At 51.8% G+C, this 12975-nt stretch overlaps 1 protein-coding gene across 1 annotated transcript in view; it reads left to right on the plus strand.

Annotated features, from left to right (window-relative positions):
- FBXO10 (F-box protein 10) overlaps positions 1–11224 on the plus strand; it is a 39321-nt gene extending 28097 nt beyond the window's left edge. Inside the window, exons 5-11 of the mRNA XM_080939993.1 lie at positions 523–659; positions 1168–1238; positions 2379–2531; positions 3686–3949; positions 5145–5458; positions 6476–6657; positions 9470–11224. Coding sequence (XP_080796119.1) covers positions 523–659; positions 1168–1238; positions 2379–2531; positions 3686–3949; positions 5145–5458; positions 6476–6657; positions 9470–9644 — 1296 coding nt within the window. The 3' untranslated portion in view covers positions 9645–11224. The remainder of the gene's footprint in view (positions 1–522; positions 660–1167; positions 1239–2378; positions 2532–3685; positions 3950–5144; positions 5459–6475; positions 6658–9469) is intronic.
- The last annotated feature ends 1751 nt before the right edge of the window (positions 11225–12975 follow it).

Below are 12975 nucleotides of genomic sequence, written 5' to 3' on the forward strand. Positions count from 1 at the left end.
CTGGGGCTCACAGCCTATGAGAGACCCTGTCTCAAAAAACAAGAGAGGGTGCCCCTAACAAGTGACACCCGCGGTTGACCTCTAGCCTCTGCACTCACAAATAATTAGAATGAGAAAATTTTACCAAAGTCTTTGTAATCTCAAACTATTCAGTCTCTAACAACCATTAGGAAACGGGAAACTCGGGTTCAGATTGGCTCTGTCCAGACATTCCGTACAGAGGTGACAGGAGTCAGTCTCCTAAGCATCCTGCCCCGAAAAACCTCCTTTGGTCTTCCCCAGTGAGGCAGGTACCCCCCCAGACACACACACCTGCAGCCTTTCACAGGCCTCCTTTGAAAAGAGGATCAGAAGCCAAATGGTCCTTACCCTTCTGTGGGGGTAGCATCCAGCCTGTCACTGGCCCACCTTACCTTGTACCCAATTGATGCCTCTCCCTCAGGGGTGGGCACATAGGGCTAGGTTGGTGTGGCCTGCTTAGATAATTTTATACTGTCTCCCACCTCTCCCTTTTACTTGCAGTGTAACCAGATCCACCACGGTCTTCGGTCTGGCATCGTTGTCCTTGGCAATGGGAAAGGCGTCATCAGAAACAACCAAATCTTTTCAAATAAGGAGGCTGGCATCTATATCCTGTACCACGGAAATCCAATTGTGAGGTAGGCACTGCCCTGCCCAGACTACCTCACACCTCCATGGTCCCTTACTCCCTTCTCTGTGCCTGTGAAAGCCTGTTTGCTACAGCCGTATTGCTTCCAGCAAAAGAGCCTCCGTCTGTAATGTCAGCCATGAACGCTCCTGTCTCCACCTCCGCTTGGCTGTGTGCAGGCATCCCATGCAGCAGACACTACTGTGCACTTCTCAAAAAGATAAAGATATATATATATATACACATATATATACATACACATATATACACACACACACACACATATATATATATATATAATCTTCAGACACACTAGAAGAGGGCATCAGATCCCATTACAGATGGTTGTGAGCCACCATGTGGTTGCTGGGAATTGAACTTAGAACCTCTGGGAGAGCGCGCGCACACACACACACACACACACACACACACACACACACCATTTTGAAATATTTTCAGGAAGATACCTGAACCATGACAAACATGCCTCACATCTTTCCCTGTCTCTTCTGTCTTAGCGGAAACCACATCTTCAAGGGGCGCGCAGCCGGCATAGCAGTGAACGAGAATGGTAAAGGCCTCATCACAGGTATGTGATAGGGACTGCTGGAGCCGTAGCCAGCCAAGCCACCATCCCCTGGCATCGCCCCGCCAACTTCAGGCCCTGATGCCACCCCTTTACTTACCCCAGACTTCCTTCTGTGATTAGCAGGTGGCCATTCAGGGTACCAGTTCTATGGGTGGGCCATGCTTGTCATAGGAGGGCCCAATATAGCATGATGGAGGGGCACCATCTCTGCCAGCCTCTGACTGGCCAGATCACACTTCCAACCACACCAATTAAGCAAGTGTCTGGGTTTCCCCATACTTTCATGTGGGCTTCTGCCGGCTCTGTGAATCTGCCCAACTCTTACGTCTCGTTTATCCTTTTCCCTCTTCCTGAGGGAAGCCTCTCCCGAGTCCCCTCCAGCAGAGACAGTGCCCACTGTGCACAGGACAGCTCCTCTGCTGAACATTTTACCAGGTTTCTTAGCACTTGGTACCTCCTCGGGCAAGGATCGCAGCTGCCTGGCACATCACTGGAGCCCGGCATCCTGATTGCGTAGCTCAGACATAGACCCCTTGCTTAGCATGCATGTGGCCCTAGGTTCATGTTGAGAAGAAGGAAAACAAGACACTCACTGAGCTCCAACCGTGTGCAGCCCTTATTTTCAGGTCGTGTAGTGATAAAGGAAACAGACACTGCTGTACTAGCAAGGGGGAAAGCGTGTGAGAGAGGGTTGCAGAGGCAGGAAGGGCCCACCACCCAGGTCCGGGTTTGCCACTCACTGGGCTGAGGCAGCTCCTAGGTCCACCCTTCTGGTGTGAGACACTTACACCAGGTCCTAAGGGAGGAGGTAGCTACCAGGCATGGCGCAGGGTAGTGAGGTCAGAGTACAGGCCTGAGGCTGAGGGCAAGCATTGGAGGGAGAGTTCTTCCTCATAGCTCTCAAGGCTGCTGGATACAATAGGCTTGGAGACACAGGAGTGTACCAGACAAACTGTCCTCGGGAAAGCAGATGAGTGTCCTAAAAAGCCAGTGGGTGAGTTTCAGGGTGCTGGCTGCTAGCAACATGGCTGTGGGTGTCCTGACCTGGGCGAGGGTCGTGAGTGCTTTCAGCTGTCCGGGTCATCCAGGCCTGCACTGGAGGTGGCTCTTGGGCACTGACCTCTCCACATCTCCCCATAGAAAACGTCATCCGTGAGAATCAATGGGGAGGCGTAGACATCCGCCGTGGCGGCGTCCCGATCCTCAGGAGCAACCTCATCTGCTTTGGCTACTCAGACGGCGTGGTGGTGGGCGATGAAGGCGGAGGACTGATAGAGGGAAATGCCATCTACGGTGAGGAGCACGTTCCTCGGCTGCTGACCTGCGGCCCAGCCCACCTGGGAGGCAGAAAGGTCGGGTCTCAGCCCTAACTAGTGGGTTCTGACAGGTTGCTCATCTCCTGTAGGCCTCAAAGACCTCGTTTGTAGAACAGACATGGTCTCCGGCCTCTTAGCAAGAGGGGCTCCTTTTTACTTCCTGACCCATGTTGAGCCCAGAGGCCAGTGTCTGAGTCAGGGTTTCTATTCCTGCACAAAACATCATGACCAAGAAGCAAGTTGGGGAGGAAAGGGTTTATTCAGCTTACACTTCCATATCGCTGTTCATCACCAGAGGAAGTCAGGACTGGAACTCAAGCAGGTCAGGAAGCAGGAGTTGATGCAGAGGCCATGGAGGGATGTCACTTACTGGCTTGCTTCCCCTGGCTTGCTCAGCCTGCTTTCTTATAGAACCCAGGTCTACCAGTCCAGGGATGGCACCACCCACAATGGGCTGGGCTCTCCCCTTTGATCACTAGTTGAGAAAATGCCTTACAGCTGGATCTCATGGAGGCTTTTCCTCACCTGAGACTCCTTTCGCTGTGATAACTCCAGCTTGTGTCAGTTGACACAAAATCAGCCAGTACAGTTGGTGTTAGTCCCATGGAAGATGAAAGTCTGCTGCAAGCCGCCCCACCTCACGGCCATCCTAAGTCCTCTGTCCCTCCTCTTTCAATACAGACAGTGGAAGATTTGATGGAAAGACATGATAATTACAGAAAATACTGCTCTTGCCTTTGAACAAAGCCTTACCCTTTCTGGACTGTATGTAATCATATCTGGAGCTTGTGTTACTCGGGCCTCTCTCTGCACTGTCACGTTTAACCCTCAACCCCGCCTTCATGATGGGGGCACCGAGGCACTCACTGAGGTCACACTGAGCCTGCTCCCAGGAAGAGAGGCTTGGCGCCCTCTTCGTACTGCCCGGTGGGGCTCGGCAGGCCTCAGAGCACTTCACACCCAGAGAAAGAGCTAGCTCGTGAGGTGAATTGGTCATTGTCCCTCACGTGTGAAGAAGTCCATAGCCATAGCTGTGAGGTGACTGGTCTCGGCAGTTTGCATTTTGGGGTAACACTGGGCGCGGGTTCACCTGTTCGTGGGCGCCCGTGACAGGCACCTTTTTACTGCCAGCTAACAAAGGATGCGGCGTGTGGATGATGTCCTCCAGCCTGCCCCACGTCTCCAGCAACCACGTGAGCTACAATGGGCTGTATGGAGTGGCAGTGTTCAGCCAGAAGGATGGCGAGTTCCCTGGAGGCCACGGGGCCCAGGAGAACTTCAGTGAGGATGGGGATGCCATCCTCTGGGAGACAGAGCTGGAAAAGGAGGATGACCCTCTGCGCCGGCCCGTCACCGTGGCTCTCGTGGACTCCAACAGTATTAATCACAACGGAGGTGAGTGTGCCCACCCTCGCGGGCACCTTCATGGCTCTCACTGTCCCGGAGTTCTCTGTCCTAGCCTCATGAGAGGTTTTGTCCACTTACTGAATAACTAAGTCCAGAACTTTCCCCATGTCTTCTTACCTCTGCCCCACTGACTTCACTAATGTATTTTTTTTTTAAGATTTATTCGTTTATTATATAAAAGTTCACTGTAGCTATCTTTAGACACACCAGAAGAGGGCACCAGATCTCATTACAGATGGTTGTGAGCCACCATGTGGTTGCTGGGATTTGAACTCAGGACCTCTGGAAGAGCAGCCTGTGCTCTTAACCGCTGAGCCATCTCTCCAGCCCCCACTAATGTATTTCTTTTGCCCGAAATTTACTTCCTATATATTGCACACCAAGGAGGACTTTCTAAGTTACTACAAACAGCCCCTCATCTTTCCCTGCTTGGATTTGTGCCCTGAGTCAGACCCAGGGACATGGGGTTGTGAAAGATCTTAGCTGGCTTTCCTTTCTGAATAGGTTTTAGATTTATTTTCTTATGTATTTTCTTATGTATGAGTGTCTTATGTATATCTGTGCACCACATTCATGTCTGATGCCCATGGATGTCAGAGAAGGCACTGTATCCCTCCGGAACTGCAGTCAGAGATAGTTGTGAGCTGACATGTAGGTGTTTCTAACCACTGAGCCATCTCTCCACCCCCATCCAATGACATGTTTTATGGGATATGACTCTCAAGTTCTATTGGAGTAAAAGAATAGATTGCCGGGCCCTGGGAGGAGGCTCTTTCCGCTGGGGTGATGTTGAGTAGTGAGAGCAGTATTAGCAGGTAGGGGAGGGTGGGGGGCGTGAGTTCTACACTCCAGTGGAGGACTTCTTTATGAGGCCCTGCTGGCTGAAGCAGGAGACGTGACTCACCCAAGTTAAGGCAAACAGCATGGGCGCTTGTAAGAGGCTGGCTCCAACTGCTCCTGCAGCAGCCCGGGGCCTGTCTTCCCCACTGCCTGCTGCCTGTGCTAGCTCAGTCGCTTTACTCTTACTGAAGCTCTCCTGCCACATTCAGCGTTGAGGCTCTGGGAGGCCCGAGGTGGGAGCTCGGAGGACTAAGACTGAGCCGTACAGCTGTGTTCCTGGCCACTTGAGCGGGGACTTGCATTGTTAGGGTTGACCTGTGCCCCTCCCATCCCCGCACTGCAGCATCGGGAATCTTTGTCCAGAGCACTGAAGCTCTTCAGGTCATCGCCAACGTGATCCATGCCAATGGGGACCGAGGCCTCACCATCGTTCAGAGCAGCCAGCTCACACGGGTGGCTAACAACAGCATCTCCTGCAATCGCCAGAGTGGGGTCAAGGTGGAATTTCAGTGCAAGGTGGAGCTCCGGGGCAATGGCATCTATGACAACAGAGGCCATGGCATCATTACCAAGGGTGATGGCACCGCCGTTGTGGAAAATGACATCATCGGCAACCGCGGCAGTGGACTGCAGTTGCTACCCAGGTCTGACACTAAGGTCAGTGCGTGAAGTATATGATGTCCGTGGGGGTTCAGGCCTGGCTTGCACACTCTGCTGAGAAACAGCCACAAGCACTCAGGGCTCTAAGGAGAATCAGAACTGTACACAACATTGCTGTGCTTTATGGAGGGGGGATGATATATAAACTGGGCCCCAAAGGATGGACAAGAGAGAGTGTGTGTCATAGATCCACGGTGCTGAGAGCCTTTGGGTATCTTCTTGGTTTCTAGCTTGGTCCTGGCTGTTTCAGCCCTTTCACTGGCAGAATCAGCTTGCCCCGGGCAATTGTGCAGTGGATGCTTGAGGAAAGCGAGCATCAGGGCCTCAGCACCCACCGTGGTCTGTAACAGATTCCCCCTTAGCCATTCATGTGGCTTACAGTTGTGGTTTCTAGGAAGACTCCCTGAGCCCCCTGAACTATTTGAGGTGCTCTCTTTTGGACCTTTGGGGTGTGACCACCACCCTGCCTCCAGAGCACCTCTCCATGCTTCCTGTTTCCCTACCTGTCCTGGTGCTGGACCATCAGCTCTTAGGGAAAGCAGTACATGGTGCTAGGGCTTCACTAGCATCAGACACAGCCACCGTCCCGTGGACTATCCCAGAGGTTCTCAGCTCCGAGTTTCACAAGTCAGCCATGTACACAAGGACTGAAAACCTGAATTCTTCTGAGTCCTTAGGAACAGGAGCAAGAAGGGCACACTGTGGGCTCAGTTGGGCTGCAAGGAGGCATGGCTCTGGCACACCATCCCTTTCTGGTAGAGCTTCCATACTGTTCCTTCTTCCGGGAAGAACCGTCCCCAGCTCGGCACCTGCCGACCTCCTGCAGCCTGCCCATCAGCTCCAGGACACCTGTGGGTCCATGGGGTGCCCTCCGTGCCCCACCCAAAGCTCCTCTTGCTCTGTGATGACCTCTCCAACATACTCAGACTCTATGGTTTTATAACAGTCACTTGTTTGCCGGACTTGCGGTCTGTTGGTCTCTGAGATATGACAAGCCCTGACGGCTTCTCCTAGGTACTGAAGAACCGGATCCACTCCTTCCGGGCCTATGGCATTGCAGTGCGGGGCCGTGTTAAGGCCCTGGTCCAGGAGAACATCATCTTCCAGAGCAAGACCAACAAGACCATCTTCCAGCAGATCACAAACAACCGAGAGTGTGTCATGCAAAACAACAAGTTTCTTGTCTTCAAGAAGAAGTAAGTGGGGGTGGGGTGGCCCCGGGGTACAGTGCCTGCTGTGTGAGCACGGGAGCCTGGGTCTAGATCCCAGCACCACATAGATGCTGCTTATATTGTCCGCTGAGTCTGGTCTTCACTTAGCCAAGTGCATTTGTAGTTGGCCTGGTACACTGGTAACAGCATACAAAGCAGTGGGTTTCCTGTGGCCTTATCATACATGTGCGATTAGTTATACAGTGTTCTTCCCCATGCCCATCCTTATTCTTCACACCATGGTTTATTCAGTGGCTGTAGTCCTCTAGATAAGGACTACAAAGGCATGTGTTTGATGCCCTGGAGGCTAGTTCAGGAGGATCAGCCAGTTTGAGGTCAGTGAGTTAGCGAAGATACATTTTGATACTGTGACTAATGCTGGCTAGTTCTCCAGGCTCTGAGTGCACCCTAGGCCAATTCTCTTCTGTTACCATTTTGTGAATGGCCTCTGAGAAACACTAATTACTTTAGCGTGTAAATGTTTGAGAATAAGTTGACCCTGAACATTTTGATGAAATTCCAAGTTCATTCGTCATCAGTAAGATTTGTTGGAATGTAGCCATGCTCATTTGCTGACACATTGTCAGAGTCTGTCACACACAAGTGCAGTACACTTGTAAAAACGGTCTAAACCTAACATTTTCTATCTGGGCCCTTATAGGAACTTCATATACCTTTGGCCTTAAAACAGCAATGTTGTAAACTTTCTGGAATGCTCTGAGCTATTCCAAGATGGCCACAATTTTACTTTTTAGTTAACAAGTATCTAGCCATAAGTAGTTTAGTTATCACCTAAGGCCTCTAGAAATAATAGCTGGGGATGTGGATGGGGCCAGGGCATGCGTCCTCTGCTGCCCTTCTCTCCAAAGCATGAGGGAACTTTACAGGGATTGTCTAGCATTACGTCGCCCTTAGTAGTTACCTAAAACAGTTTTAATTTTTCCTTTCCATCTGAGCTAAACGTTTGTAGTCAGGATTTCACTTCACGTGAAAGGGACTTTGTATGTTAGTCAACAAAACGTGCTGTTGTTAGAAATCTGAGGTCCTCGCGGAGCAGGTTTCTCCTTGATCTGAAAACCACCTGTACGCACTGCTGTAGACGGCTGCTTCCTCCAGGGCTGAGAAGAGCTCTGTACTTGAAGTCATCCTAGGCTGGCGTCTTCAGAAATGTCAGAGTTCCGAAGGACACAGCAGCCCAGGCAGAGGCCATCGAGGAAAGGCCCTGTCATCTCATCCTCCCCACCCCCACCATGGTTTCTTTTTCTGTTGATGTATAAAGTGCCTAACAAAAGCAGCTCACGGAAGGGAAGGCTTGTTTCACCTCACGGTTTGAGCACTTAGCACTGCACAGCGGGGCGCGGGGGGCGTGGCGGTGGGAATCAGCTGCAGGGCTGTGGCAGCCGGCGCTCACATGGAGCTCACAGGTCTGTAGTCAGGAAGCCAATGGACAGATGCTGGCACTGTGCCTGCTTTCTCCCTCTTCTGATCCAGAATCTCAGCCCTTAGGACGTTTCCCACAGTCACTTGTCTTTCACACTCCTCAGACTTCCCTACGAGCACCCTCACTGATACTCGGAGAGAAGTCTGCTTCATGGGTGTGATGGCGATTCTTGGCTGTCAACCTATGTGTGGAATTAACTAAAACCCAATGGCCAGGTGCACCTGTGAGGGACTTTCCCGAAGTAAATCTTCGGAGGAGGGAGATACACTATTAACCTGGGCCACACCTTCTGCTGGCAGCTGATAGAAGGAAGCGTTTGCTCTCTGCCCGTGCTTGCTCTTGCTCTTCCTGGCAGGTCCGTTTCTTCTCTGGCATTAGAGCCGACTTAGATCTGGCGTGTACTGAGACATCCAGCCTCATGGACTGACCAACCACGAAGTTTTAGAATTTCTGTTAGTAAACGGCCATTGCTGGGCTAGCTCGACCACAACCTGTAAGCCAGTCTAATAAATCCCCTTTATACAAAGGGGGAGGCCACAGAGGAAGTAAACATACATATTCATTCTATTAAGATCTGTTCTAGAGAACCAGTTACACTGTTACTCTAATGTAGTCAAGCTGACAATGAAGGGCTATCATAATCTCTTTCCTACTGCCATGATACTATCCCCATACACACAGATGCACTTTGGATAGGAATCTGGATTCTGCACAGGAGGCGTGGCATTTGCTGAGGCTGTAGTTAATCACATTCTTGCCCTCAGTGATTTTTCTCCAGCTCATCCATTTTCTACAAGTTTGACTTGTCTGTTGATGGATGCCGAGGCTGGTTTCCTTTCCTGGATGTTCCCAGTGTGGCAGGGGGCACGGGTGTGCAAATGTCCCTGTAGGGGTGGCCAGAAGTGCTGTGGTGGTTCTGGATAGCTGTACATCCTGTGTGCGCCTGGTGCCTGAGAGGTCAGAGGAGACAGTTGGATGCCTAGGTTGTTCTTTGTGTTGTTTTTGTTTGTTTGTTTGATCTGGACAGGGTTTTTCTGTGTAGCCCTGGCTGTCCTGGATCCCTGTAGACCAGGCTAGGCAGATAGGCTTCTACACCATTTTTACTCACAAAGCTGATGCGGTGGTGGTTGGGTGATGGAAGCCACTGATTCCTATCCAAATCCAGAAAGAAGGAGACGTTGAGGGCTAAAGAGGAAATGTGACTGTTCCTTAGTTTCTCACTAGCAACCACTGATGTAGGTGATAAGCCCACACCTAGGTTTGAACTCTGAGACCAGAGAACTGGAAGCGAAGGTGAGACAGCTGCTCACCGAGTACTCGGTCCCAGGTTCACTGGTTTTCCTTCTGCATCCACAGGTCTGACACCTGGCGCCTGGTGAACCCACCAGCACGGCCCCACCTTGAAAACCCACTCAGGGGCTCTTCTGCAGCCCACAGTGGGCACAAGGTGGCAGCCATGGCAACCAGGATCACAGCCCGTGTGGAAGGTGGCTACCACAGCAACCGCAGCATCTTCTGTACCATCCTGTAAGCAAGAAGGCCTGCCTCAGGCCCAAGCCCCGGTGCGTGCTCAGAAGAGCTACAGGCTGACTCTTGATGTGGAGGTTAAGCCTGGGAAGTCTCCTAGACCCACCTCCATTGTACACACCACCACTCCTGAAAGCGGGCCCTCGGCCCCCTGGGGACTAAGAACTAGGCACCTCTAGACCTCTTTAGCTCCACAGCCCTTGGCAGGAAGGACTTGGAAACATTTCCCCAGGCTTTCTGAGAGGGAATAGCAATTGGAGTGTTTCCAGTCACTGGGGCGCTTAGAGGTTAAGAAGAGCCGCGGAAGCTCGAACAGTACATGCAGTTTTTAGCCCATTGTTCCCAGCTACAGAGAACCTCACTTTACACAGACCAAACAGACTTCTCCTCAGGGAAGAGAGCACTTCTAACCAAGGGAAGTAACTGTGGTGAGGTGCAGAAAGCTGCCCCAGCCCTGGACCTTGACCCTTTGGGTCCCTCTTGGACCTGTACCAGCCTCCCAGCTGCTTCTGGGAGGTGCGGTGTTAGCAAGGAAGGGAATTGGAACAGGAGTTCTTCCTAGGAATAAGGGGACATGCTATAAATAAGAGGGGCGGGGGACTGCCTCCAGGTGTTCAGGCAGTTGCTTGGCTGGGCCCCGTGGGGATGAACCAAGTTCCACTGTCCTCAAGGGGTACTCCAAGTTAACTTAGCACCTGTCACAGGATTCAGATTGTGTGAACACATACATTCTAGCTGCCCCTACAGAGTCCGGCCTGTCTAGATGGAGCCCCACCCCCCACGTGTCCATGTCCTCATGGATGATCAGCTGCCTTGACCAGCCCTTCCACATTTCCCACCCCCACTCTGTGCCTTGGCCTGAGCTTGGTTTTCTCCCTGGCATGCCCTTTTCCAGCCAACTCCCTCCTGTGCAGACCTCACGGTTACGGGGGTTAGCTCAGACACTGCCGCCCCGTGGTGGGCTCTCCCTTGCTCCAGGTGACCGTGCCGCCTACCGCCCCCGGCCTTGCCTGCCCTCCTGCTTCTGCAGGACACTGAGCACTTTCTGCCTTGCTTCGGAACTCTGGGTCCATACCCTGTCCTGCCGTTTACCTGTGAGCTCTCTGAAGGTGTAGCCACCTGTCTGTGTCCTTTTGTCCCAGCCCAGAGCCGGAGTCGAGTTAGTGGCTGAAGCAATGAGAGGTCCAGTTCCCAAAGGGCTTCGCTAGACTGTACTGCTGAGGAAGGGGTCTGCACGCAGGGCCAGCTCTGCCTGACGGTCCCTTCCCCACTTGGCCTTTACTGCAGGGCCCTCACCAGCCTTCGGGGTCACTGTCCTACACTGGGCCATATCCCGCTGGTTCTGTGGAGCCCTAGGTGCTGCTCTGTGGGTGGGCGGGAGCTCTGACGTCTCCCTAAGCACTCTGGGAAAAAGGACACAGGCCTTCCCCACGTGTAGCACTGTCCACTGCACTTGTTTGGTGGCCCCAATGTGAGTCGCTGTAGAAAATGCTGCCTTTGTTATTTTGTAAGAAATGACTTTTCTGTGAACCAAGTACCTACAGAAATCTCAGTAACCAAAATAAAGTTCTATATTTTAAATGAGGTGCTTCTGGGTCTTGACTTGGTCCACGCATTTGCTGGAGGTTCTAAGACTATAGGTCTCCCCACAGGTACCACCCCCTCCACGGAGACCCCAGAACTTGAGACTCTCATCAGCTTGCCCCTACCATGGTTCAGCTTTCAAAGCTGAAGGGCTCCTTCTCACTCAAGAGCTGGGATTCCAGTCCTGCCCAGGGCCCTTTCTGAAGACAGTGAGCGGTCTTCAGATACATGAACACACCTTCCTGGACTTGGGCTGTCCGTCAGCATCTTAGTTCTTGCTGTGCCCACCCCAGGCTTAGAGGGTAGTCTTACATTCATTGTGTGTGTGTGCATGTGTCCGAGCTGAGATCAGAGGACAACCTTTGGGGAAGTTGGCTCTCTTCTCTCATATGGGTTCCAGGGACTGAACTCAGGTTGTCAGGCTTGGTGGCCTTTACTGAGTCATCTTCCTGGCCCTAGTATTAAATTTGTCAGTATTCCTAATCCTAACTTTTCCATAGAAGGGTTTGGTTTGACCCTCAGCAGTCCACTCCCAAGCTAAAGTAAACTTCCCTTTTAAACTCCCTTTTATATGACAAGGGACGTTCAGGGACAGTTCCCTCTTGCTAACTTCTCTCATGGGCTGCTTATAAGCTGCTTACTGCTTTTCCAAGTGATCATGTTTCGCTGAAGCCAGCCTTGAACTTCTTCCTCTATCTACCAAATGCTGGGGTCACAGACACGTGCCACCCCCACTCAGACCGCACCGTGTTACCATGCACTGTCTTGTCTCTCTTCAGTGTGATTCTGAACCGACTTCCTACAGGTGGAGAGGCCAGAGAGTCAGACCCTCTATTAATTACTCTCTGCCATTTTACTTTCTTCCTGCCATCCTGGAAAGCCTGGGTGGTTTTCCTGCTCCCCAGTTTTGGGAACATGGGTGCTGGTGTTTGTGGGATCTTTAACCTCGGAGTCCTCTCCAACCCACAAAGTTTTTGTTGTTGTTGAGCTTTGTTGATAGGGGTGCGCACATGCCACAGCTTCTTAATGGAGTCGGTTCTCCCCTTTCACCTGTGGACCCACAATAGGCCTCTCGTCAATTACTGTCTTAAACTCCCTTGCAGAACCGTATCCATGGGATCATTTGGCGCTGTTAAAAGCCTCTATCTGCAGCTCCCTTTCCAGACCCCAGAAACGTTTTTCCCAGCAGTGGGTCTGTCAAGGCCTGAATCCAAAACTAATCGAGGCACCAAGCTGACGGTTCATGCTTTCCACGTGTTCTCATTCCCAGTCCCCACTCGCTTGGCCAGTCTGCCTCTCCACATGGTCTAAACAAGGAGGAAAGGCTGTGGTTATCACCTCCTGACTTGGCTATCCCATATCACAGTAGGCTGTTAAGTTAGATCGAACTGCCAACCTTAACAAAGCTGCAGTCTCCTCTCCGTACTAGGTCTTCCGGGTCCTCTTTGGTTTCTCTGTAGCCCTGGCTGCCCTGGAACTCGCTCTGTAGACCAGGCTGTAGACCAGGGGTCCACCTGCCTCTGCCTCCTGAGTGCTGGGATTTGGGTTCCAGGTCCTCTTTATAAACTTTTGGCTCCAAGTTCAGCCTGATAAGACCTTTTGACTTCCCCAGACCGTCCCAAGCCCTGCACATGACTCCAGAGGAGAAGCATCTACTACTTCTAACCACAGCACCACCAAAGGAGGGAGATGAAGTCACAGCAGCGCCATCACTTTAATTCCTGGAGAAGACCCATAACTGGAATGCTGGC

The sequence above is a fragment of the Micromys minutus genome (genome assembly GCF_963924665.1).
Source record: "Micromys minutus genome assembly, chromosome: 28".
NCBI lineage: Eukaryota > Metazoa > Chordata > Mammalia > Rodentia > Muridae > Micromys > Micromys minutus.